Genomic DNA, 26870 nt, shown 5'->3' with positions numbered 1-26870 from the left:
AGCTTAATTTACATTATTTTCTGTATTGTTATTAATATTATTATTATTATTCACCTATACATTTTCTCCATCATTCTCTTAAGTCTTGAAAATCAACAAAACAATATATGAAGCCCTGATTTGTAGCATTTGCCAAAGGCTGAAGTATAAATACTCACGCTGAACATTTAACAATCATCTCTCCTGAGGTGGAATGAGCAGGCTTCAGCACACCCCTTGCACATTCATATAACAGCATAAGTGGAATGGTGATATTTAATAAAATATGGCCCTTTTTTAGAGAAAAGATGTTATATCAATGTTAGCCAGTATGATGAATGAATGAATGAATGCATGAATGGGTGACCTTCCACATCATTCTATCTCCAGATATACCTTGGGTCAATAGTGCCCAGTGGAGATTGTCTGAGGACACCAGGGGCCTGGGAAGTCTCCTCCTCCATGCTCTCCCAAGCCTGAAGAAAGCACCCCCATCACCATGTTGAGTTTCTGGAACATCGTCACTGGGAGAACCTTCTACACCATAGTCTTCTCCCTCATGGTGCTGGTTGGCCTGGGTGGGCTGGTGGGAAACGGTCTCGTGCTTTGGCTTCTGGGCTTCCGAGTGAAGAGGAACCCCTTCTCCGTCTACGTCCTCCACCTGGCCGGGGCCGACTTCCTCTTCCTGGGCTGCCAGACTGTGTTTGCCATCCTCACCTTCACCCGGGGCCACCAACAGCTCTACCTGGTGATCACGTTCCTCTGGTTCACCATTGGCCTGGGCCTGATGGTGGCCCTGAGCCTGGAGCAGTGCCTGTCGGTCCTCTTCCCCAAGTGGAGCGGCTGCCGCCCCAAGCATGCGTCAGCCTGTGCATGCGCTCTGGTGTGGGCGCTGTCCCTGCCGCTGGTTCTGGTGCCCAGCCATGCTTGTGGCCTGCTGACCGGCGGCAGCTCATTTTTGACGTGCTTTCGGTACCAAGTGGCAAACATCATCTGCATGTTCCTCCTCTTCTCTGTTCTTTGTGTGTCCAACTTTATCCTGCTAGTCCGGGTGCAATGCTGCTCCCAGAACGGCCAGAAGCCCCCATTCTACGGTTTTATCCTCCAGATGGCCCCCTTGTTCTTCTTCTGCGGCCTCCCCTTCCTCACCTACTGGGCCTTAAAGAACACCATCAGCTTCATCGCGTCCTTTTTTTCCTTTTTCTTGTCCATCGCGGAACTCCTGGCCTGTGTGAACAGCAGCACCAAGCCCGCCATCTACTTCTTCAATGCCAAGCACAGGCAGGAGCTCCAGAGGGCCTGGCCCAGGAGAGGGAATCGCAGACTCACAGAGGCCCTGGAGATGAGAGCCTGAGCTGGGGTCCAGAATGAAAGCTCCTTGAGCCTAAGGGCCGGCCCGACTGCCCTTTTGCCTTTGTACCTCCAGGGCCTGAAATGGTCCCTGGCACATGCTGGCACCTAATAAATGCTGAGTTGAATTAAACTGAGTTGAGTTGAGTTGATGCTTGGTGAAAAGGTAAACTTCCCAGCAGTGAGGCCCTTCCCCAAGTGGAATGAGCAGCCCCCTGTGGTAGGGACCTGCCCCCCCATGGGGACAGGCTGGACAGACAGGTGTTGGGGATACCATCCCCAGAGATTCTGCTCAGGTCCTCAGTGGACTGCTGCCAGCACTGAGAGGGTGGGAATCAAATGGGGTTGAAATGAAAGGAGATGAGTGGAATGTCACTGAACATGATGGTGGCAAAGTAGAAAGTGCTCTGGCACCTCTGATCCTTACCACCTGTGTGACCTTGGGGAAATCATTGACTCTCTGGGCCTGGACTTCCTCTGCTGTGAAATGAGGGTGGCTGGGTGGTGCAGTGGGTAGAGTGCCTGAGTCAGGAAGACCTCAGTCCAGTCCCTTAGACACTTGCTGGCTGTGTGACCCCTCAGTTTCCTCATCCTTCAAATGAGCTGGAGAAGGAAGTGGCACAAACCACTCCTGTGTCTTTGCCAAGAAACCCCCAACAGGGTCAATAAAGAGTCAGACACAACTGAAAACAACTGAGCAGCTACAACAAAAACAAAAGTGAGGAGGTTGTCCTAGATATCATGGATGGTTCCATTCATCTCTGCATCTCAGATACTCTGAGCTGAATTTAATTGAATTAAAATCTAGGAAGAGATCCCCCCCCCCTAGAAACTTTCCCAAAGCAGCTGGGCCTGGCCTCCAGTCTCAGCCCCCAAATGTAGATAAGTCACACCTCCCCCACCTGGGTTTCAGTTCATTTCTCTTTCACAGGAAGATCATTCGCCCCCTCCCTTGCTCAGTGGCCATGAATGGAAGGATTTCTAGAAAGGAGCATATTAGGGTTATCACAGCCCATTCTGTGCTCATGCCTTAGGCCTCCTGCAGCCTGCAGAGAAACAAAGTAACAGAAATGGGCTTTTTGAGGGCCTGAGGGGAGGGGAGGGATTTGGGAAACAGTATCAGGAAGGGCATTGGCTAATGAGAGCAAATAAAGAGGATCATAGAAACAGAGCGGGGAGTGGTGGTGTTAGAGGCTGTCTCGGCTCATCCCCTCATTTTATTTATGAGGAAACTGAGACTGAAAGAGATTAAGTAACTTCCTCAAGGTTACACAGGTAATAAATGTCAGAGGCGAGATTTGAGCACAGAGCCTCTGACTTCAACCCCAGAATTTGTTTTTCTACCAGAGTCTACAGTCCTCAGAGGTCAGACTTGTGTCCCAAGGCTGGCTCCGTGCCCAAGACAGAGTGTCAGGCCCTACCACTGGAATGACAATCAGGCAAAATCATTGCCCAGAGACTACAGCAATCTTAGAGAAGGAAAACCTCCCCACCAGTCCAATGGTGTCCTCTGGGATTCACAATAAAGTGCTGTCTCCCCTTCTTCCCTATGTGAGGGGGAAAGCCAACTATGCATCCTTGGACTGGGCACTGAGGATGTCCACGGAGTCTTTCCTGGACTCATCAGACCAAGTCAAGGTTGGTTGGTTGGTTGGTTGATTTTAAGGACAGAAGATATGGATGTGTTTCTAGGGAGTTGGGAAACAGCTAGTAGCAAGGAATGGTTGAGGACTTATGGAAGAAAAAAGATTATAGAAAAGATGATAGATCTGTTCCTGAAATGGGAGGGGATGGGATCACTTGTGCATATGGAGAGTTTGTCATGGCAAAGAAGACCACAGAGAGAGAGAGAGAGAGAGAGAGAGAGAGAGAGAGAGAGAGAGAGAGAGAGAGAGAGAGAGAGAGAGAGAGAGAGAGATGGGGGGGAAAGAGAGGGAGAGGGAGGATATGATGAGGAAGATATCTGAGTGAGGTAAAAGGAGGAGAAAGACCTCACCTAATTCCCTACAGGAATGAAGTTAGGATGTTGCAGGTCCACTTACTAACCCACCAAGCCCAAAGCATGCCCAGAGGCCCTCCAAGGCCCTTCTCCCCACACACACTAGCTCTCCCTTAAGGAGCTTCATAGACCCTGCCAGTTCTTCTACTCTTAACTTGCTCCTCCTCCCCGCTGTGGTTTACCCTAAACCTGGCTGGGCTTTTTCAGTCCTCTGTGACTTTCTTCATCTCCCTTTGATTCCTGATTCCTCCCCTTCCCCTTTTCTTGGTTCCAAGGCCACTCCCTTTCTTCCTGAATTTCTGTTTCTCTTAGACCCTCTTGGGATCCTTCTGTGGTGGGCCCATGGTATCCTCTCTGCCCTTTTTCCTCCCTTCATTTTCCTAGATGTTCCTCCCTCCCCGTTTTCTTCCATGGAACTCCAGAGAGCCCCACCACTACCTCCTTACCTTTATCTCTTTTTCATGCTTTCTTCTCATCTTCTTCCCTTATTTAAAATGTCCACCCATCTGGAATGAGTGGATGGATGGATGGATGGATGGATGGATGGATGGATGGATGGATGGATGAATGAGTGAATGAATAGCATTCATTGAGCCTAGCATTCAAATGTGCCTAGCACTGCGCTGAGTGCTGGACATACAAGTACAAAAGTGGAGAGTTAGGGTTAGGAATTTGTGGTTTAATGGGGGAGACAACACAGGGGAGTGGAGGCCAATGGGGGCCAGTTTGGAAAAGTTATGGGGATAGTGAATGGAGCCCCAGAAGAGTTCCTTATTTCCCCAAAATTCTTCCCCAAGTCCCTGCTTTCCTGTTCCCTTACAACCCCAGGTGATAGACAGGTATTCACTGGGCCAGATGATGTCAGCTGTCTCTCCATCCCCTGCTTTCTCCTGGGCCCTTGAAGCTGACCCAGGTGAGCCTGCAGCCCCTTCATGGGACAAGGACTGGGGAAGGAGGCACAGACTGGTCATTCCTCCTCAGTATACTACTTACATGCAAAATGTCCCTCACCAGTTCCTTGTGGAATAACTCGTTCCAGACCAAGACATTGGTTAATGGACAGAAGACTCAAATTGTGAATGTACCATTTCCTAGCTGTCACAAGGAAAGGAGAAGAGGCTGGTTCTGCTTGGTTGGGGGGTATAGGGGGGACAGAACTAAGAGTCATGGGTAGAAAGGTGGTCCAAAGTAGGAGAGACTTACTTGGCTGGGGGTTGGGAGGGGGCAGTCAACTTCCCCTTGTTGCATAGTTTTAAGAGGAAGCAGCTGTCCCATTGTCTGTGATCTTGCAGAGAGGATTCTTGCTCAGCTATAAGTTGGATCCAGTATCCTTTTGGTCTGTATTAGGATGATGTTCAGATCTATTTGTCCAGCCCTAACCTCTCTACTGAATTCCAGACTTGGATCTCCAACTGCCTGTCAGACATCTCAAACAGATGCCCTGTAGATATCGTAAACCCAACTCGGCCAAAAGTGAACTCATTCTCTTTCCCCCTAAATTCTCCTGTCTTCTTAACCTCCCCATTGCTATAGAGGGTCCCACCATGTTCCCAGTCTCCCAGGCTGACCAGCTAAGAGTCTGTCATTCAGGACTCCTCACTCTTTCTCTCACACACATACCACATATCCAATCTCTAGACAAGAGCTGCCAGTTTGACCCTTGTAACCATTATCTCTGGCTCTGTGCTCTCTTCTCTCCTGCCCCCACCACATTTATGAGCCTGAGAACACATTATTTTGTACATTTAGACAAGTCCCATTGTCCTCTGACATGAATGGTTCCTTCTTGCTTTGCCCTTTCCCAATGGACTCGTTTCTAATTTTTAAAAGACATAAATCTCCGTTACATTTGGAAAAATCCGATAGAATGAGGAATTCAGACAGTTTTTCTTTGTAACCTACTGGAAAGACTGCTGGCTCTGGGAGCCAAAGGTGCTGGTTCAAATCCACTTGTGACACTATTTATGCAGTTGTAGCCAAGCAGCTTCCCCTCTCCAGACCTCACTTTGCTTTTCTGCAGAATGAGGAGGTTGCACTTACTGGCCTCTGAGGTCCTTTCCAGTTCAGAATACAGGACCCTCTGCTCCCCAGCACACCTGACTGCAGGAATCAGCCATCAGTTACCAAGAACCAGGGAAAGGCAAGACAACAATACCCCACAAGGCCACGAGGCGGGGATGTTTCTCCACAAACACAAAAGACATCATTCAGTTATTCAATAAGTATAACCCTAATTCTATGTCTAACCCTGCTCAGTTCTGAGGATACAAAAAAAGACAAAAAGACATGGTCTTTTCCCTCAATGAGTTCACATTCTAAAGGAGGGGACAACATGGAAATAAGTGTGCTCCCCGGATGTACACAGAGCAGTGGCCAGTAACCCCAGAGGGACGAATTCAGTAGTGGGAAGAGGGGAAGCACCAGGAAAGGTCTCTTATACCAGGTGGCATTTGAGGTGTCTTGAAGGAAGCCAGGGGAGCCAGGAGGCAAAGATGGTGGGTCGGGGGAGTGGAGGGGATGGCATTCCAGGCATTGAGCACAGCCAGTTCAAATGTACAGACATGAGAGGAGGAGTATCCTGTATGAGTAACATCAGTGGGCCAGTGTAGCTGCGTCACCAGGATGGGTGATTAGGCACCCATTTCAAGCTGTCGTGAATTCAAGGGAGTGTTTAAGGCTGGACAATAGATCTGAAAGTCATCCATATGGAGATGACATGGATGAGCTCACCAGGTGAGATGGAAGGGAAGTTTCCTGGCAAGACCACACTCAATCACACTCTGAGGCAGGGGCAGCCTTGGGTGGCTCCTCCCCAACATGCACTCTGATACTCTACCTCTGACTTTTCTCCTCTTTACAGTCTTCCTCCCCTTGGGCAGAGGGAACCATTGACCCTTGAAGGCCACATCATGGACCTGAAGCTGGAAAGGCTTTGAGCATTTCAAGGAGATGAAAGGATGGTGTTTCCATGGTCCAAAGTTCATCTGACCAGCAGCTTCAACTCCATGTGAGCCATCAAGGGGTAAAAACTCTAGCCAATGCAATTTAGAAAGGCCATCTGCTATACTCAGATCTGCAGGGTCAGGTTCTTCTTGGACCATTACTGTCGAAAGATTTCTGGTTATCTCATAGTTGACTTGCCTGATAAGACCTTACCAGTGACAAAACCATCCTACTTCCTTTTTTCTCTGGCTGAAATAATGGGGTACAGGAAGAGGATTATAAGGTCGTGTGGTAAGTGAACTAAACTCTAAACCCTAAGGCAACTGATCCTTATCTCCTGCCCTTCTGTGACTTCAGCCTCTGACCCTGCTTCTTGATCAGTGAGAGATCAGTATATCTAAGCACCAGCCAAGCCACCACAGTGCGCCTGACCACCATCTTCCGGCCCTATAACACCTTCCCCACCCCTCTTTCCACCTCTTTCTCTGAATAAAGTAATCAAGTCTCTAGAAACAATTGATCTATCAATTGCCTTGTGCCCTTATGCACTGCCCCTGGGACTTCCCAAACCAAAATGCCACTTCCTTGTATGTGTCATCTATCTCTATTAGAACATCAGCTTTTATGGGCGGGGGCTATCTTCCTTTTTGTATCCATATGCCCAGAAGTTGGCATAGTCCCTGGCACATAGTGAGCCACTAATAAGTGCTTTTTTCACTAATTCACTCAAAACCAAAAAGTAGGGTCATAACTCTGGGGCTACCATTGACTAGAAGTCTGCCTCTGGGCAAATCAATGCCCCTCTCTGAAATACACTTTCCTCTTTAATAAAATGTAAACAATAAGAATATTTTACAGCCTTCCCTCTAGGATTGTCGAGTAAGCCACATAAGATCATGGGTATGGGAGTGTCCTATACCTGGAACTCGAGATAGAAATAGCAATGGATCTTTACTGCCATTGTCCAAGGTGTTGTGCCTGCTTTTCAAGTGAGGTAAGATTCTGGAAACCTTGTTGACTAACCAATCATTACACAATAAACTATGTTAGTCAGCCAGTAAACATTTATTAAGCACCTACTATGTACCAGGCACTGGGCACAATAGTGTGTGTGTTCTGTCATGTGGGATTGATTAGAACCTTTTAGTGTCATGGGGAAAACCAATGTATAAGTGGATTGAGGCCACAGCAAATGAAGTCAAAATGGAATAAACAAAGCCATAGGGAAAATCAAAGATGACCTAAGAGAAGGGGGTCCAGGTCAGTGGCTCCCAACCTTTTCAAGTGTAATGAGCACCATCACATGGAACGTGTGTAGATTCTCTGCCTGGTTCCAGTTGACCATATGGGAGCTTTAGGAATGCTGTGGGCCAAGTGATGACTTACTGCCAAATGTCACTGGTGTTTAAATATGACATGATAGACCCTGAGTGATTCCCTGGTTGTCCCACACCCCATGACAGCAGCCAGAGAACAGTGTTCTGCTTCTGTTAAGAGAAAGCTTCCCACTGGTGCTCTCATGGTTGTCCCTCTGGGTGGCAAGATGAGCCTCTGGCATGGGCTAAGGGAAAGACAGGCTTATTCTCTACCTCGATACCACGATGATCTGCCCACATATCAGCCAGGGACAGCGGACAAAACTAGGTGAGCTTGGTCCTAGATCCTGGAGAGCCTGTGTCTTGTTTGGGTTTCCTTTCTTTGAGGAGGTAACCTTGGGAGTTAGAAAGGTCTAGAGGTCTGTGTATGAATGTAGCCGTATCCACCAGAAGGGTTGGTTGGGTCACAGCAACAGCAGCAGGAAGATACTGGTGGCAGGGAGAGGTCCCAGGCTTCTGTATCAGAGAAGGTGGCCCACTAGAAAGGAAATAACCCCAAACATGGCTGTTAGATTCAGCAGTGCCAAGCTAAGGTCCCATGTCAAATGACTAATTAGTAGCCTTCTCAACTGGATCTGTGTCCTGCTGAGATATGAGTACCAGTCTGCCAGTAGAATGTAATGGTAGTTGTAAGTTAAGTCACTACATCCTGTAATGATTGGAATGATGCCACCTGCTGGAGACTTACTGTAGAAGAGCTCCACCCATGAGGTGAAGGTCTTTGAGGGCAAGACCATACGTCTTTTCTTTGGCATCAGGAAGTGACGTTTGCCTGTGGGAGGAAGGAGGGGGAGCCTGGTGCTCTGACTCTCTCTTTCCTGTGGACTCTGGCGGAGAGGGGAGCTAGAAATGCACTCTCCCTTTAATAGATAGATGAATGTAGGCCTTTCTCTCTCTCTTTACCAAATTCTTATTCTCCTTAATAAATGCTTAAAAGCCTAACTCTTGCTAAAGCTTATAATTTATTGGCGACCACTCATTAGATATTTTAGACAATATAGCTAGAATTTTAGCCCTTAACAATCCTGTGATTCTTTCTCCGTCCAGCATTTCTTTTTGTGTAATAATAAATTATCTGACTCCTACCTGATTCATGTTATCAATTAGATACCTCTGTTCCTGCTTCCCTTTTTGGGAAAAAGCCCCAGACAGGAGCCATAAATACGTGTGATTCCAGTATACCAGTATTCAGGTGTGTTAGTAAGCTAATGAATGAGAGAAAGGGAAGCCCCCTTTTAGTCAGGACAGTTGTTCCAACACTGAAACTACAATCACTGGGGACAGAGTAGGGGGAGGCAAGGGCCCTGAGCTGCTATAGGCTCAGCTGCCTGGTGCCTTGATGCCGCAAATGTATAAGGGCACCTTTTTAATGGCAAACAAGTATCCACTTCCCCACACACATAATGGAAGTTGTCCTATTAGCATCCATCCATTAAGAAAATATGTAGTGGGGCAGCTAGGTGGCGCAGTGGATAAAGCACCGACCCTGGATTCAGGAGTACCTGAGTTCAAATCCGGCCTCAAACACTTGACACTTACTAGCTGTGTGACCCTGGGCAAGTCACTTAACCCCAATTGCCCCACAAAAAAAAAAAAAAATATGTAGTGAAAATAAGTTCTTCAGAATCCAGTCACAATGCTAGATAAAATTGTATTTTATGTCACAAAAGCACCTGGCCAGAGAAGTTTCCCTGATCTCCTAGGTCTTAAAGTTGTATTTATTTTCAAAAACCCCAAGTTATAAATCCAATCCAAGAGTCTGGAGAAGATTCTGATCTGCATGGGCTATCACACTACATATATGAGGCATTATTTTCAGTTTTACTGAAGATATATGTTGTGTGCATATGAATTCCCTGTCTTATACAAATAACCCCATGTCCACCCCAGGGACCTGACACCCACAGGTTGGAGATGACTGCACTAGAGCGAGAGTCTGTCCCCTATTTGAGGTCATGATCCTTTGGAAGTCCAGTGAAGCGATGGACCAGTTCTCAGAATTGTGCTTTTTACGTGCGTAAAATCTATTACAAAGGATTAGGAATGAAACCAATTATATTGAAATACACAGGTGGGAGACAGCTAGGTGGTGCAGTGGATAAAGCACTGGCCCTGGATTCAGGAGGACCTGAGTTCAAATCCAGCCTTAGACACTTGACACTAGCTGTCTGACCCTGGGCAAGTCACCTAACCCTCATTGCCCCTCAAAAAAAGGAGAAAATAAATACATTGGGGGGGGGGGAGTTCACGGACCACAACTTAATAATGTTTGATTAGAGAAAGGGATGCAAACAAGCTTGTCACCATCTCCTCCCTACAGCCAGACTCTTCCTGAAGCATGCTTTATGGGTCCTTGCCTCTGTGCTCTTTGCTCATCTCTCCTGCCTAGGATCTCCATCATGCTTATCCTTCCTTCTTCAGACTTCTTCTCTTCCTTCAAAACTGAGCCCTTTCCCCTCCCCTTTCTGGGTAGCCATCCTCATTTCCCATCTCCCAGTGTCCTCCCCTGCTCAATTATTCCTAGAGAACTTGGTCTGATCCCTCCTCTGCCCCATCCCTTCCCACCCTGTGTATTTATGAGTCTATGTATCATCTGGCCAAAAGAGAATGTTTCCTGAACACAGAGATTGTGTCTTTTTTTGTCATCTTCATATCGCCAGAAGCTAATATAATGCTTGAGAATTCAATGTACTTTGTCTGACTTCCCTCATCACTTAAGACCTAACTGTAGCTATAGTGGATCAGACCAATAAAATGTGGGTTTCTTGAGGTGTGTGTCTGTCTGTCTGTTTTATTGTAGCCAAAGCACCTAATCCAGTGCCTTGTGCATAATTAATTAATGCTTAATTACTGGATTTTGAGTGAAGGAATGAAGCCTATGCATCTCTCAAGGCCCCGATCAAAGGAAGCTTTGACAGCTCCACAAGACTCAGTTTCCTCATTTGTAACATCAGCCGAGTAGAGTAGATCTTGGGTGCCTTCTCATACTAAAGCCTACAAAAAGGCATCAACTTTTTCCCATCTCATTATCCAAATGGTTGAAGACATGACAAGGAGAACTTATTTTGGACTTCAATTTATCACCACTCTCACCCTCAGTTTCCTCTTCTGTAAAATGAGGGGGTTGAATCAGATGCCTCCAAGGTCTTTTCTGGTTCTACATCTCTGAATTTATGATCACCCCTAATTGTCTAATACTATCGTTGGACTCCAAGCTGCAAGATTCTTGCCTCAGTGAAAGCCTGACTTCTGTGCTCTTTGCTGGAAGGCCAGAGCTGGGGCTGGGGTGGAGCATTTGTCCAAATGGTGGTCCTCTAGAAGCCGTGGGGCCTGCCTACACCTCCTAGAGTAATGAGCCTTCTTCCTGGGCCCAATGAGGGGGAAGGGGAAGGGGGAAGGAAAAGAAAGGTGGGTCATCAGTGATTTGTTAATGATCAAGAACAATCGTGGCATCCTTGGGTCTCAGTCAATGAGGAATCTGGAAGGTGATTCAGCACAGCTGTTTGGCCTCATTTCCTAAAGCTGCAACTCTCCAAACACTGAGGACTGTTCAGTGGCCTCTTCTGAGACCTGGGAACCTGGGCAGACTGAGGTGTATCTGTGAGCTGTCCCTGGACTGAAGAGGACATGGGACTAGACAGTAATTGCCATCTCACCTCTACCGCCAGCCTTCCCTTCTTCCTGACCACCTGTGCCTAGAGGCAGAAATTCTGATGAGACAGGTATGATGATAGACCGACCTCCCCCCAAAAGGGATGGAATTAACAGCTCTCCCTCTACCCACTACCAAGGCCCCCCTGCACCCCTTAAAGGGAGTGGAGAACTAAAAAGCAATTCCTGCTTGTTGCTGTTGGTCTTGTTCCTCAGCATGATGCAGAGAAAACAGTGGAAGGGAGGGAGATAATTTGGAACTGAATTTAAAAATCATTTTTTTAAAAAAAGATGTTTATCTCTAGATTAAGGAGTTGTGGGGCACTGATGCAAATCCCAATTCTGCTGTTTACCAGCTGTCTGAGCTTGGCCAGGTCATTCAACCCCTTTGAGCCTCAGTTTTCTAATCTGTAAAGTGGGAACCATAATACTCACATCCCTACCTCAACAAGATTGTTTATAGGAAAGTGTTTTAAGAGGAGGACAAGGTAGAGGAAAAGGAGGGACAAGGAAGAAGAAGGAGGAGGAGGAGGAAAAGAAGAAGAAGGAGAAGAAGAAGGAGAAGAAGGAGAAGAAGAAGAAGAAGAAGAAGAAGAAGAAGAAGAAGAAGAGCTAACACTTATATGGAGCTTGAAGGACTACTATATATATATACATTTGATCCTAACAATAATCCTGTGAAGCAGGTGCTATTATTGGCCCCATTTTACAGTTGAGGAAACTGAGGCTTAGCTAGGTGAAATTATTTCATCAAGAAGTATTTATTGGGGCAGCTAGTTGGCACAGTGATTAGAGCACCAGCCCTGGAGTCAGGAGGACCTGAGTTCAAATCCGGATCAGACACTTAACACTAGCTGTGTGACCCTGGGCAAGTCACTTAACTCCAATTGCCTCACCAGAAGAAGAAGAAGAAGAAGAAGAAGAAGAAGAAGAAGAAGAAGAACATACTGACTGAACACAGGCTGCTGCAGGCTATTTTTCACTTTCCTTCATTTTTTTTCTTTTATTCCAATCTTCTTATACAAAAGAACTAACATGGCAATGTTTTACACAGTCCAGGGGGTGGGGATGAGCAGGGAGATCATTTCAGCCATGAGGCAGCACCAGGAGACATGCCTAGAATCGGGGAAAAGAGTGTCTTGTTCAAGAAACGACAAAAAGGCCAGTGTCACTGGATCAAAGAGAATGTGGAGGAGAGGAAGGTGTAAGGAGACTGAAGAGTGGGAGGAGGAGGCACTAGGTCAGGAAAGAATGCCACACAGAGCATTTTGTAGTCGTGCTCAGAGCTTAGAGGGAGCTAGTGAGCTCAAGCAGCTCAAGGCACAGCCCAAAACCCAGGATCCCCCCTGGGACGCTCACAATCAGACATGCAAACATCTACAAACATGGAAACCCCTTGAGGAACCAGACTCTAGAGACAAAGAGGTCTCCCTGACTCTTCATCTCCCTTCTCTTAAAACCCACCATGAAATCACTGGACTAGAGTGGGTGACCCCAGCCCCAGCCCAGGAGCCACTGATTCCCCTGCTCTTATTGGCTCTCTCATCAAAACGAGTTGTCAACAAGCTTTATTAAGGACCAACCTTGTCCCAGGCACTGGGCTACCAGCTGGGGACACAAAGAAAGGCAAGCCCAGCCCCTTGACTGAAGGTGCTCCCAATGGAAGACTTTCTGGCTGGGAGAGGCCATGGGTCCCCTCAGCAGGATGACTGGCCCCAGCTGCTTCCTGATTCCACAGATCAATTGCCTGCCTGAGTTCAGAAATTCACTCAACCAAAATGTCACCCATCCAGTTGTGTTCTCCAGGTCTTGTTCTATCTATATTCCAGCTAGCTTGAGGTGCCTCCCACTTCCACCCTGAAAGATGTCCAGAGAAGGACATTTACCACTTGCCTCAGTCCTGGAATGCATGTCCACTGTCATTTGTGCCAACTCCCTCCCCAACCATGGAGGGAGAAGGAAAGGAAAAAGAAAGGGGGAGGGAGTGTAAACCTTCTAAAGATAACCACGTGGGTTTTCCTAGGTCATGGGTTAGATGATGGCCCTTCAGGGAATGGCACACACCACAGCCATATTCCCTGCTAAGCTTCCACGGAAGAAATGATGGATGTCCCAATTCTGGGAGGACTCCATCTTAGACCCTTCACTCCCTTGCCTTGTCCAGTGCACTGGTGTCTGAGCTCCTGGCTGCTGAGGGGACCAGCTCAAAGGAAGGCTCAACAGCACTGAGTTCACTCAGAGAACAGAACTTACTTTAAAACAGAGAACATGGCTTCCCCACACTTGGGGGGGGGGGCCTAGAGTTCATCCAGTGGAGTTCTCTCAGATTACAGCTGGAGAAACTGAGGCCCAGAGAGATGATTGGCCCAAGGAATTCCACGGGAAGGAATGGTCAGGCCTCCTTACTTTTCCTCCTAAACTCCATCCTCTTGAAGTCATTGACTACCAGTCCCTCAGAGCTAATTAAAAACAAAGTGGGATATTTGACACACAGGTACATGCAGACTTTGAGAGCGAGTGGAGGCTAGAAGGGCCTGGCACGCTAGTGTTCATGGGATCACAAAGAGTAGGACACAACTGAACAACAACAACAACTAATAATGATGATAATAAATTGTTCTGAGCAAAGCAGTATTTCTTATAACAAGTCTGTGAGGTAGAGAGTATAAGTCCTGATATATCCATTTTACAGATGAGACAACTGAGGCCCAAGAGGAGAAATAATGGGCTGGTAGAGATAGGATAGCTCATGTGGTACAGCCTTCAGATTTTACAACGAAAGAACCCAGAGAGGAACTGGTTTGTCCAAGGTCACTTGTTGGCTCAGTGAGAGGCAATTTGGTGCAGTAGCAAGACCTCAATTCACATCCTGTAAAGTGAAGGGTTTAGTCTGAATGGCCTCAGGGCTTGCTTCTAGCTCTGATTCTAGGATCTGAGATCCCAGCAGAGCTAAGGCTTGGATCCAGGCCCTTGGTCCCCAAGTTCAGTTTTCTTTCTCTCTGCCACAAGGTTCCTAGGAGCCTCAAGCTTAGAACTGGAAGAGACCCCCGTGGCCATCCATCAGTACCTGATCAAGAGCCCCTCAATGACATCACTGCCAGGCGAGCAGTTATTCAGCTTTACTCGGAGAGCTCTGGTCAGCAGAAGCTCACTAACTGCCAAGGAAGAACACTACAAAAGATTAACCCTTCTCCCCGAGGACGGCCCTTCCTATCCTGTCCCCAGTGTTCTCTTCTTCAGGTTAAACGTCGCCAGTTCCTTATTCCAACCCTTTCGTGGTCTGGTCTATAGCCCCCATCCCCTCTAAATGTTGTTTGTTGCCCTTTCCAAATATGGTGCCCAGAGTGGGCAGAGTCGGACGGCAGATGTGGGCAGGTGAGGGCCAGAGGACTTTATGTGTTGCCTCAGTTTCAGGAGATTCAGGAGGTTTGACCTCAGGGCTGCCCAGTGCCCTTGGAAGAGCAGGTTTATCAGTCCCTCCTGGGGGCAGGGAGGAGAGGAGGAGGAGGAGAAATAGGGGGGAAGACAGCTGGCCAAACACATCAAGACCAGGGATCAGATGGCTGGAAGACTGCAGGTCCCCAGAACAATTAATAGTTGGATTCCTGCTAGGGGACTCTGGGCTTAGGTCCAAGCAGAGAGGAACGTGGACCTGGTGAAGACAGATGGGCAAGGTCACCACTGTGGAAGCAGCAAACCAGGCTTGGCAAAGTCTTCCTCTTGTTCACATCTCTTTATGGAAAAGGGGGCCTTCTTGTGCTCCCTCGACATGCCCCCAACCTTCAGGAACCCCTCCTCTATCACCAATTCCCCCTACTTCCTTCCCTCCCCCAACCCTGCCTGGCATCTCGGACAAGTATAATTCTTTTTACACAGTTACCTTAGAGGCACTTCATCTGGTGGCCTGATACTACACTGAGTCAATCCCTTGGCCCAAATTTCTCCTCCACCAGAGGGGCACCCAGTGTCCTTCAAAACAACACAACTCTCCATATCACAGGAAAATGGCTAAGCCTCATTAGGGGTCCTCTTATTGCAAGCGACATTCCATACAAGATAATGCCAGCCCCATGAGAAGCAGGAGAACACTTCTTCCCCGCCCCAAGCCTGAGATCTCTAAAATGGCCTCTGCTGTCTCTTAAAACTGGGTCCACATTATTTTATCACTGTCACAGTGCCTGACCCAGAGTAGGTACTTAGCCATTGCTTGTTGCTGGGTTTGGTTGTTTTCTTCTTCCCATCCCCCAGTGTGGTGCCCTGGACCACAGATCAGTAAGATATTTATTCCAAGGTTTTTTTCACAGGGGTGAGGATGGGCCTGCCCTGGCCTAGGAGGACCACAGGACCTGGAGCCAAAGGGGCCCCTGCTCCAGCCTTTCATTTGATCTGGGAAGAAGCTCTGGCTTCACACAAGGGGGAAGGGAGCAAGCTGGTATTTGGGTTCTAGTCTTCTGCCTCAAAATCCAGGGATTTTCCCATGACACCACACTGCTAGCAATGCAGCCTATGAGAAGGAACAGCTCCTTGGCTCCCAGTGGAACCTGCGGCCTCATTTGAGCCAAGCTCTAAGCATCGTCGGCCACAGCCTCTTTCATCCTAGGAGCAGAAGGCTTCTAAGTCAGGTCTTCTCTCTTGGGGCCCAGAGACAGGCCAGGTAGGTGGAGCCAGGGCATGGGAAGGGTGATGGGCTGAGGGACAGAGCTTCTCTTCCCCCCTTTTAAAAACATCCTGGGCTCCAGACTTGTCACTTAGCACAGGACCTGGCATGGAGTAAACTTAACAAATGTTTGTTGACTCTGATGGATAACTGCATCCTGTTCTCCCCCTCACCCTCTTTTCCTCTGTTTTCATTTCCCTCTTCTTCCTCTTTCTTTCTCCTTCTACTGGCTTCTAACAGCACAATTTTGGACCCTGCTCCAGAAGTGCTCAGAGATTCCCAGGGGCTCAGAATGCAGAGCTAGATCAGAAGGCAGTCACTCAGCACTGATCCATTCACCCCAGTCTTGAAGCCTTTCTCTCTCAAGGCACTCTGGGAAACAGACATCGAGAAGCCCAGTCCCTGGGTGGCCCCAGCTTCCTCACACCTCATTCTGCCCCTCCTTCAGCCTTCCACTTTGCAGTATGTAGGGGCACCAGGGCTGTGCTATTATTATGTACCAAGAATCTTAAGGCTGAGAGCTGGAAGGGACTTTGTTAGGTAGTTGTTCAGTCATGTCTGATTCTTCATGATCCCATGAACCATACTGTCCATGGGGTTTTCTTGGCAAAGATATTAGAGTGGTCTGCCATTTCCTTCCTGACTCCAGGCCCAGCTCTCTATCCACTGAGCCACCTGGCTGCCTGGGGAGGGACTTTGAAAGTAACCAAATCTAACCCCCTTATTTTACAAAGATGGAAACTGAGGCCCAGAAAGGTTGAGTGAATGAGCTCAGATCATACTGTAGCAGAGGAATATTCCAGTCCCGGCCTCCTGACTCCAGGTCCAGATGTAGGGCTTTTTCCCACTACAATAGACGGGTGACACATATGTCTACAGGGAATATTTGGGGTGACTAATGGGACCATATTACCAAGAGACAAGGGCCCCTGAGCTAGTCGTAGGCCCCCTCGGGATGTCGGCCTCTGGACAGAGCCCCCCCCCCTTTAGGCCCCTTCCCCACACTCAGGGCTGTGCCAGGAGCAGGACCTCTGCGGGAGGGAGCTGACTGTAGCCTGCGATGCAGGGGGTGAATTGTGAGCTCTAAATCTTTGCTTTGGTGCAGCCTTGTGCAGCCAGCCCCACCTCTTGGACCCAAGCCCGGCCGGTTCCCTGACTCCTGCCTCTGGGGCCAACCTGGCGTTGCCTTTGCTCAGTCCTAGAAACACCTGCTCCGCGGGTTTGCCTGCTGGTCCCAGAGACGGCTCGGAATAAGCCCATCTGGCTGAGCTGCCTGGCCAAGGGCCGGAGCGGCTCCGCCGGGCCCCCAAACAAACCAGGCTGCGCCACCTGGAGCCCCTTGCCTGGGCTTCCCGGGACGAGTGTGTCTGTCTGCGGAGCACGGATCAGGCCATTGGCGGGTCCTGTCTTCCTTCCTAGCTCCGAGAGACGCTGCAGAGTCCCCTTCCACACTCCCAAACTAGGCAGAGGGCAGAGGCTTCTTAGGAGTCCCGGGAGCCAGCCTGCCCCGGCGCGCGCCTTCGACATCTCCCGGGCTGCCCCCCAGGGACTGCCCCCTGGGGAGGGGAATGAAGAAAAGCTGCGACTGAAGGAGGATTTCTGGCGCGCCTGTCCCAGAGCAGCCCCATGCCTTGCTGTACGGTGAGTACCTAGTGGGGGTGGGGCGGGCGTTGCGCCCGCGCCAAGGACGGGACTGCTATGCTCCAGACCGGGAGCGGGCTGATTCTGGACAGGGCTAGGGAGCGACAGGATGCGGGCCGAGCAGCCGCCCATCTGCTGGTGGTGGGCCTGGCCCTGGGCGGGGAGAGCTAAGGGGAGGACTCCCCAGGGATGCCTGCGGGAAGGGAGGTGGGGCTGGCTCCCGCGTGCTAGGCGCTCTCCTCTCCCTTTGGGGGCTGCATGGGGGGGGGGGGGGAATCCAGCCTCCCTTTCCTCGCCCTCTGCTCCCTCCCTTCTGATAGTGGGGCTGCTGCTAGTTGTCTGCGTCCAGTAGGTGCACACCGAGATGGAGAGGGTGGGGGGCCCATGGCCAGCCCGCCTCTACTTCTATCGGCCCAGCGACTGACTTAAACTCCAGAGCCTAGCACAACAGGCGCCTGCTTCACCTTCGGCCTTGCCCTGGGGCGGCAGTGGGACAGACGCTGAGCCCAAAGAGCGGGGCCCCCAAACTCGGCAGGCGGGATGCTGCATTGCGCTCCCCAAAGCGGCGGCTGCGTGCAGAGCGCGCCTCTCTCTGCCGGGGCCGCGGCCGCTGCCTTCCCCCATTCCCCGCACCCCCGCCCTCCCTCGCCCCCGTTCCCGCAGCAGGGACTCCAGCTGCCCGTCTGGCCACCCATCGATCTGGCCATCCCCCTGTTCCAAGAAGAGGACAGATGAGGTTCCCTACCCCAGTGCAAGGCAAGAGCGCCCCGCCCCCTGCCAGGCTCCCAGGGTGGCGGGGAGGCTTCGGGACTTTTGCAGTGTTCATCGGACCACCTGAGAGCACCCTTTGCCCGGTCCAGCCCGGCCCGGCCGCCCTGGCTCCGTCAGGCACCGCTGTCCCCTTTCCGGTGCTTACAACCGAGCCGATCCTAGTTTAACAACTGGGACGGATCCTAGAGCCATCTCATCTCACTGATGGCAACCGCCAGAAGTGGATCTGAACCCGGGCCTTCTAACGCCCAAACCAGCCCTGTCCTCATTTTACGGTGGGCGCCCCCTGGTGGCTGAATGAGAGAGTGAATCCCAAGCATTTCCCTCCTGTCTTTGCAGAGATGGGGAGGGTCGGGGCTCAGCTGTGGATTGGGAGCCGGTCTGGAGTCAGACAATGAGTGTCTTTTGCTTCCTGTACGTCCTTGATCAAGTCCCTTCTCCTCTCCGGGCCTCAGTTTCCGGAAATGGGAAAGGAAGGGGCTAGACCCGCTGAGGTCCCCTCCAACTTTATGCTGTGACTCGGGTGGGCTTGACTCATTTTGCTGGACTGCTTCAGTTCCTGGAATGGATGGTGTAAATACAATAGTTACCAACATGCTTTTAAAGACACACACACACAAAATTATAATCCCAGAGGTGCATCTCACAGGAGCTCCTCCCCAATGCCGCATTTCCAGGCACCTGCAGAGGCAGAGGGCAAGGCAGGAGGCACTGCAAGCTGCAAGCTTTATATGGCAGAGAAGTAGACTTCTTTTGCTGATGATGCAGGAGCAAATAGCACCTTGGATCGGGGGTGGGTCTAGACTCCCCAGCAGCTGCCAGCTGCTGAGAGTTTTCCTCAAGGTGCCCTGATCCGCTACATTCCCCCTGGACTTTCCTTCTGGGAAAGAGGTTGGGCTTGGACGCCTCTGATGTAAGAATGCTTAGACCCTGACCCTGACCCAAGAGTTAGTGCATTTCCCTTAATGTAACTTAAGATCAGTGTATTTCCAGCCTCCTCGAAGGGGACCTCACTTTACCTCGTTGGAAGTTAGGAGACCAGTGGAAGGTAGCTACCTCACTGGTCACATTCAGCCATAGCATATGAAATGACTTCCCAGGACAGAGTGACTTCCAGAGGATCAGAGAGAAGTCAGAGCTCCCTGTTCTGTCTGGCCATGTCCCACCCAGCAGCTCCCACTTCCTGCTCTGCCTGCCAGTGGGACGCCCAGCAGCTAACTCCCAGGCTGTTGTGTTGTTGGAATGGTCAGTGATCACAACACATGCTCTCAAATGCAAACACTCAGCTCTAGGGACTTCTCCAAGAGCTGCAGGGGAAATACAGGTAGAGAAACAGTCTACAGGATGTAATGCTGAGAGCTAAGCACTCTCCCACTGCCAGGAGCCCAGAGGGTGCTGAGGACGATCCTGGGGGTGAGGGCCTAGAATGCTGCAGCCAGCTTTCAAAGGGAACAGGCTGGAATTAGCCACCTGCCCCACCCCCAAAATAACATGACTTACTTGTCCAGCTCCTTCTGTGCTGGAGGTCCTGCTCAGGAGACTAAAAGGGGCTTGAAGATGAGACTGCTCATTGTTCACCTTGGGCTCAATGTCAGCTCCAACTTGAAGGATTCCTCTTTGATTTGTGTTTTCTTTGTGACTCCAGAGCCAAGCAAGTGAGTGCAGACGTTAGCCAGGCTTCCTGCCTCCATTTCCTCCACTCTCCCTTCCTGTGCTCTGCAGGTAGACTTCAGGGCAGCTGTATCTTCGACCACCAAAAAATTCCTCTAATGCTTGCTCCTTTCTCATCTATTTCCAATACAGAGACACTGCCTGTTCTCTTCAACCTGTAAACAGACATTCTCCGGGCATCTGGTCCCATTAGACTCAATGACCTGAGGCATCATGGGAACAGCTGGGATGGGTGGAATGTGGCATTGACTTCATCCTCTCCCATCACGGTATGGCAGTAGGTACATGGACAGGGACACAGTCAGCTACAATGCAGGAAACACCATGTGAAAGGGACAGGGAACTGGCCTGAGAGTCTGGACCCCTGAGTCTTTGACAAGCTATTCAAGCTGTGAGCAAATTCCTTCTCCTCTCAGGAGCCTCGTATTTATGTTTTGTAAACATGCTATGGCAGGAAGGGGAGAAGATTAATTAGGTGGCTTCCAAGAGGTCTTCCAACACCTTCTGGCATCATGTGTAGTGTGTTCTGGGGGGGCCTCCCAGATCTGACTCTTCTGAGCCTGTGTTCTAAGGTCTCTTACATCACTAACATCCTTTGGTCCAGGTTCTAAGATTCCATCCAATTCTGACATTACCTGAGTGTTTCTCAAAAAACCAGACATCCCAGCAGTGTACAAAGTGATGGAACACTTCCATCACAGAGCTTTAAGGCAATGGAGTACTTCCCTGAAGGTCACAGGGAAGAGGGGCTGGGTACAAATGATGGATACACTGGGGTCACAGCCCCTGTAGGAATAAGTTGCCAGAGCCAAACTGCAGTAGGAAGAGAGATGGTCACAGATAGTTCACTGGAAAGACTGCCCTCAAACTCAGCACCCACAGGCTCTGGGGACCCTCCCAACTCTGACCTTCCTTCTGTGTCCGAAGTTCTAAGGTCACTCATATTTCTGACATCTTTTACAGTTCCAATGTTCTTTGCTCTTAGATCCCAACTCCCAACCTTGGCTCCGATATTCCATATTCTGACATTCCTTCCAGTTCTTTGCTACCATCTTTCACCCCTCCCAAGACCTTCAATGAACTTACTCCAGAACTGTGGCCCTCTCCCCCCCCTCCGCCCCCCTCCCCCCCAGTGTCTTTGAGTCCATAGGTTTTTCCAGAGCCTGGTCCAAAGTACTGTGATTTCTTCAGATATGCCCGCCCCTCTATGCCCACCAAGGGGGCCCTGGGATGACCTAATGCCACTCTAATGGCAGAGGTTGAGACAAGGCCTGGGCTGGCTTTGGAAATTCAGGAGGCATGGGGTGAGTCCCCCAGGAAAATTGCCAGTAGGCTGGAGGTCAGTTATTCTTCACTTCCAAGGAGAGACATGTGTAGACAGCATTGAGCAATGCTGTGGAGAGGGGGCAGGGGGAAGCCTTTATATAGTGACTACTATGTACCAAGGACCATGTTAGGGACTTTGCAAATAGTATCTCGTTTGATTCTCACAACAACCCTGGGAAGTAGGTGCTGTTATTATCCCCAATTTATGGTTGAGGAAACTGAGGTAAATAGGTCACACAACTAGGACATATCTGAGGACAGATTTGAACTCAGGTCTTCCTAACTCCAGGCCCACCTCATAGCTGCATCACTCCAAACACAGGAGACTCCAGGGAATGGTTGCTATCTAAATACCTGCCGACTGGGTGGTTGCATCAGGGAGGATGAGGGAGGAAAACAGACCTAAGTCATTTATTTTCCCTGAAATGGCTGTTTCTGAAGCCCTCTCACTGAGGGCCTGGGACACTCCTCTGCCTAACGTCATCCTCTTGTCCATGTGGATGTTATGAGACCTTCCTGTGTAACAGGCTCAATGACGTGCCCTGGGGTGAGGGTGGGGATGGACTTGGACAGGCAGATCCATGCGGCAGACTTGGGTGGGTTTACATTCTCTAACTGGGGGCTCCTGACAGCATGGCTGCCGCAGAAGCCTGCTGCAGTAACCCCAAAAGGTGCTCACATTTGCATAAGAAATGCAACCCAGCAGAATGCAGATTTCCCTAGGCTAGCCTAGATTAGAACACTATCTGCAAACAAGAGAACACGCCCTAACCCCCGCCCCCACCCCATCCAGATCTCCTTTTTCAGTCCCTGTGCTAAGAGGAGTCTCCTGAACTCAGCGGTAGAACTCAGTGACAGATCTTGTAGCTTCCCAAAGAGTGGGAGTGAAAAAGAGAACTCGGGACGCCCTCGAGTTGCTGTGTCCCAGGAGAGAGTCTATGCGTTCCACACCACCCAAATCCAGCCCAAACTCCCCTAGCTCGGTATCTCCCTTCTCTGCTCACCCTCTTCCAGGGCCCATTCTGGATGTCACAGGAAGCTGGGTGCACTGGACCCTCTGGAGCTCCATGAATGCCAGCAGCTCCCCAGGCTGGATTCAAAGAACACCTTCGTCCAGCTGGGGGATTCCTGGATGGTTCCTCAGCCTCTTGCTTAATCTCATTGTTCCACATCCCACAGAGCAAGAGGAGAGGAAGGGACTATTAATTGGGCCGAAGAGAATATGAAATGTCTCAAATACTTTTCTCTTGTGACTCATGTGAGAAGGGAAAACAAAGGCGAGAAGGAAAGATGGAGAGAATGAGGAGTGTCAGTGTGAGGAGCCAGAGGAAGGACTAATGGCTCCTCTCTGGGAAGAAGGTAAGGGATTGAGGGAGCAGAGCTTCCCCGAGGCATCTTGGCCACCAGCCCCCATCAGGTGCCTACAGAAGGACAGAGTCACTCGGGCCACCAACACAGAAGAACTAGCTTGGTACCAAACAACTTCATTTAGCTCTATCCTTGCCTCTTCTCTCTTCTCTCCCCCCACCCCAGCCTGGGGGAGGAATGCTCAGCCCCCAAGAGGCAGCTATAAGCTCAGCACCCATGAAGCCTAGCCAGGGTGGGTAACTGAGGGCCAGGAGCAAAAGCTCTGCCCCAAAGAACCACCATTTAGAGGGTGCTGACCACACTGCACTGCTACAGAGAGAAACCATTCAACTTTGAGCCTCAATAGTAAGAATAACTGGGGCAACTAGGTGGCGCAGTAGATAAAGCACTGGCCCTGGATTCAGGAGGACCTGAGTTCAAATCCAGCCTCAGACACTTGACACTTACTAGCTGTGTGACCCTGGGCAAGTCACTTAACCCCCATTGCCTGCAAAAATAAAAATAAAAATAAATAGTAAGAATAACTAATTAAAGCAGAATTTCCAAGAGCTTCTGTCCAACCCTCCAGTAACCACACCCAGGGTAGCTCTGGCTGGACTACCATCCTACTCCTTGGGTCTCCCTAGCAGTAGCCTGGTGGTGCCCCCAAATCATCCCTCTCCTGAGCTCACTCCACACCCTGGACTTGCCCCAGGGTCTAAATTGTCTATTTACTGCTCTGAGGCAGCAAATCTGCTGTCTCTGGACAGAGGGCCTGGGAAGGGCAGAGGAGAAGTCTATTGAATGTAATCAGAATTAGAGGCATCCCCAGTACCAAATGATTCAATTCACCAATTGATAAGCATGTATTAAATGCCTGCTATGTGTCAGGCACTGTGCTAACCACTGGGATTCCTTCTTTAATATCTCTTGGTGTGCTAACCCATCCCCACTGAAGAACTCCAGGATTTACCTTTCCAGACTGATTTGGAGAACCATGGTAGATGCCCTGGAATATCCTGAGCTGATGAGGCATCATGCTGGAGCTGTCTCATCTGAGTTTCCTCGCCTCTACATAAAGTTCCTTTTCCAAGGGCCCTGGGATGTCACCAAGAGACCTAATTTTAGCCACTCCCTGTCAGGTTTGTATAAAGGACAAAGAAAGATCACAGCAGATCTTCCTACCAAAGAAGCATCTGTCTCCAGCTGGTTTAAATAAACCCTGTCCAACATCTCTGGCTCTCTGATTCTCTGCCTCTTTGACACTTTCCACCCACCTCATCTCCCAGCCCCACCGCTCTGGTCTAATATTCCTTCCTGTCTGACTGGGCTCACTCTATGGGCTGGAGTCCAAAGACCTCAGGATCTGGAGCCATCGAGGCTCACATGCCTCCCCTGATCCTTATTACCACGAGGTCCAAAGGAGAGTCATTCTGTTTTCTCTAGGTCTCTGTGTCCTCGTTTGTAGAATGAGCAGATCAAACCACAACTCTCTAAGGTCCCCTGCAGCTCAGACTTTGATTCCACCTCCATCCACCTTATGTTCAATAGAAGAGGAGGGAGGAGCTTGAGCATGAACAAGTTAGAGGCAAAATGTCAAGGCCAACTTCTGTCCCACCTTCTCACAAAGCCCTTTCTGATTATTTCATTCCTCTCTCCCAATAACAGCTGACCTGGGACCTGGTCAAACACCCATGTAATATTGTATAGTAGACTTACCTGTGTGGGTGCCACCTCCAACATAAGTTTTTTCATCACTAGCTTATTCCTCCCCTAGGATCTAGCCCCTAGGGATGGTCTTACATAGTCATTCCTGCATTCAGAGGCAAGGCATAACCCCGGGAAGATGTCTGTTCATGAACATCCCTGGCCTATCTGGCCCCAAGGAAGGGGCCTGGCTGGGAAAGGGTTGTCATCTGCAATCCTGACCTGGCCCCAAAGTCTATTCCTAGGGAGAACAAAAAGGTGTTTTAGTTGCTTTATTAGTGTCCCCTCATCTCTTAAGGAATTAACAGGTTCAAAAATTAATCCCTACATGGATTAAGTCCCAGAATCTGAGAAGTCCCATGATTTCAGAGTTGGAGGGGGCTTTAGCCCAACCCAAATCTTAAACATCCCTCCTCCCTTATTACACACACACACACACACACACACACACCCTGTTGAGGTATCCCTGATGGTAGTCAACTATCTAGTCTCTGCTTAAAGGCTCCAGAGAACTACCTCCCAAGGCTGTCCATTTTGCTGTTGGCCAATTCCTGTGTCTACAAAGTGACATAAGCAATGACCCCTACAACTGCTCTCTGGAGTCAAGGAAAATAACTCTTCTTCCCTGAGACAGCCCTTTATATTTCTGAAAAGGACTGATCCTTCTCCTCTCTCCCAAGTCTTTTCTTCTCCAAGCTGAATATGTCTAGTTCCTTCATCAGATCCTCTCATGATGTCATTTCAAGTTCCCTCCTTGGCCTGGTCACCTTCCTTGAGACCCAGTCTACTTGTCATTATCTCCAGAATTGATTGTGGTTTGGACTGAACTGAGGTCTGGAGAATAAACACAACTTTAACTTAAAATTCAGCTCTGAGATCTCAAGGATTCATATAAACATCAGACTAATATCATCCCCCCCCCCCCCCCGCCCCACCCCATCCCCCAGAAAAGACTATAACACTCACTTCCTATAAACTTAAATTCTCCAAGAAAAGTCAGTCTGGGATGGAGAGAAGCTCTTAAAAATGAAATTCTTTTTTTTTCCTTTTAAAACTCTAAACATCTATTGCTTTTTTTTAAACCTTCATTTCCCAATACTCCCTTCTCCCCTCTGCTCCTCTCCCCTGTGAATCATCCCTAGTAACAAAGAATAACAATAATAGACCTGCAAAAAGGCAATTCTACAAAACTAACCAGCACATCAGCCAAGTCTGACAGGGCATGTAACCTTCAACAACCAAAGCACTGCCCCCCCCTCCCCTTACAAAGAAGAAAGGGGGGTGCATTTCTCATCTCGTTCCAGGTCTCATTCCAGGACCAAGTGTGGTCAGTAGAATTGCTCAGCTCTTAGTTCCAGCTTTATTTGTTTGTTTGAAGAATGAAATTCTGAAGGTGCCCAGAGACACAATTCAGATGAGGAGAAAAAATGGAGTGATCTAAAGAGATCAATAATGGCCATGCAGAGAACTCCCCAAAGAATTTGAAGTTCTGTTTGTTTGTTTTTTAAAGATATGTAGAGGGTATGAAGGCAAGGGTAGAAAACAAAGGATGACCATGAAAATGTGTCCTGGGAAAAACCTGGTCAGGACTTTGAGAGCTCAGTGTAAGCTGTGGCTGGTGAGGAAAGCCAAAGGCAACATTAGGGAAGTTTGGGGGATTTTTTTAGCTATACTGGGGAATAAAAGAGGATCAAAGAAGATATAGAACCATGCATGGGGTGTATGAGACAAGAACTGCTGGCAAAGAGAAGACAGAACTGGTTGATTGCTGCTATTTTTGTGTTTTCTCAGTAAAGGAAAATGACCTTTGGACTGGAAAATGCAAAACAACAAAATGACTAGTGAGGAGTGACTATCCAAGATAAATAGGGAGATAGTAAGAGACCTGGCAGCCTTTGATGAATCCAAGAGCTGGCAGGCATGCTGGCCAAGCCCCTGTCAGTGATATCTGAGAAATCAGGGAGAACAGGAGAGGGATCACAGGACCGGAGAAGGACAAGAGAGGTCCTGATTTTCAAAAAGGGACACAGAATCAAATCTGTAAATAATCAGCAAGTGAGCTCAACTTAGAGTCTTGGCGAAAATTTAGGCTGGATTTCAGTGGACTGTGAGCTCCGTGTGAGTCAGCCATGTGCTCTGGCAGCCAGAAAAACTGAGCTAGGCAGTTTCCAGGAATAAGGAAGATGGTCAGTCCTAATATCCAGTGTCCTAGGTAGACCACACGTGGAGTATCGGCTTCAGGTAGGGGCACTTTTTAGGAACAGAATTTGCAAGCTGGAGAACATCATTTTACTGCTGAGAGTGAACAAAGTGAGGTGACCCATCCAAGGTGAAGGATCATGGGAGAGAAAGGGAGGGGATGACCAAGGAACTTGAAGGCTTCCCAAGGTCTTTCTCATCATTTCATTTGAGATTCACAACAGCCCTTTGTGTAGCAGCTGGCTCGGTGGAT

At 49.2% G+C, this 26870-nt stretch overlaps 2 protein-coding genes across 2 annotated transcripts in view; both read left to right on the top strand.

Annotated features, from left to right (window-relative positions):
- Nucleotides 1-478: 478 nt before the first annotated feature.
- Nucleotides 479-1333, top strand: MRGPRG (MAS related GPR family member G). The gene has a single exon (XM_043969642.1). It carries the CDS (start codon nt 479-481, stop codon nt 1331-1333), a length of 855 nt encoding a protein of 284 aa, XP_043825577.1.
- A 16119-nt stretch (nt 1334-17452) lies between these two features.
- Nucleotides 17453-26870, top strand: part of OSBPL5 (oxysterol binding protein like 5) — a 152899-nt gene continuing 143481 nt past the window's right edge. The window contains exon 1 of the mRNA XM_043971066.1: nt 17453-17596. Within this exon, the coding sequence (XP_043827001.1) occupies nt 17582-17596 (15 nt within the window). The 5' untranslated portion in view covers nt 17453-17581. The remainder of the gene's footprint in view (nt 17597-26870) is intronic.

Source organism: Dromiciops gliroides, chromosome 6, assembly GCF_019393635.1.
Source record: "Dromiciops gliroides isolate mDroGli1 chromosome 6, mDroGli1.pri, whole genome shotgun sequence".
Taxonomy (NCBI): domain Eukaryota; kingdom Metazoa; phylum Chordata; class Mammalia; order Microbiotheria; family Microbiotheriidae; genus Dromiciops; species Dromiciops gliroides.
The sequence above is the reverse complement of the archived record's forward strand: the minus strand, read 5'-3'. Positions and strand labels throughout refer to the sequence as shown.

Excerpts from the sequence above, each read along its gene's own strand:
- MRGPRG (XM_043969642.1), top strand. The coding sequence starts at position 479 with ATGTTGAGTTTCTGGAACATCGTCACTGGGAGAACCTTCTACACCATA.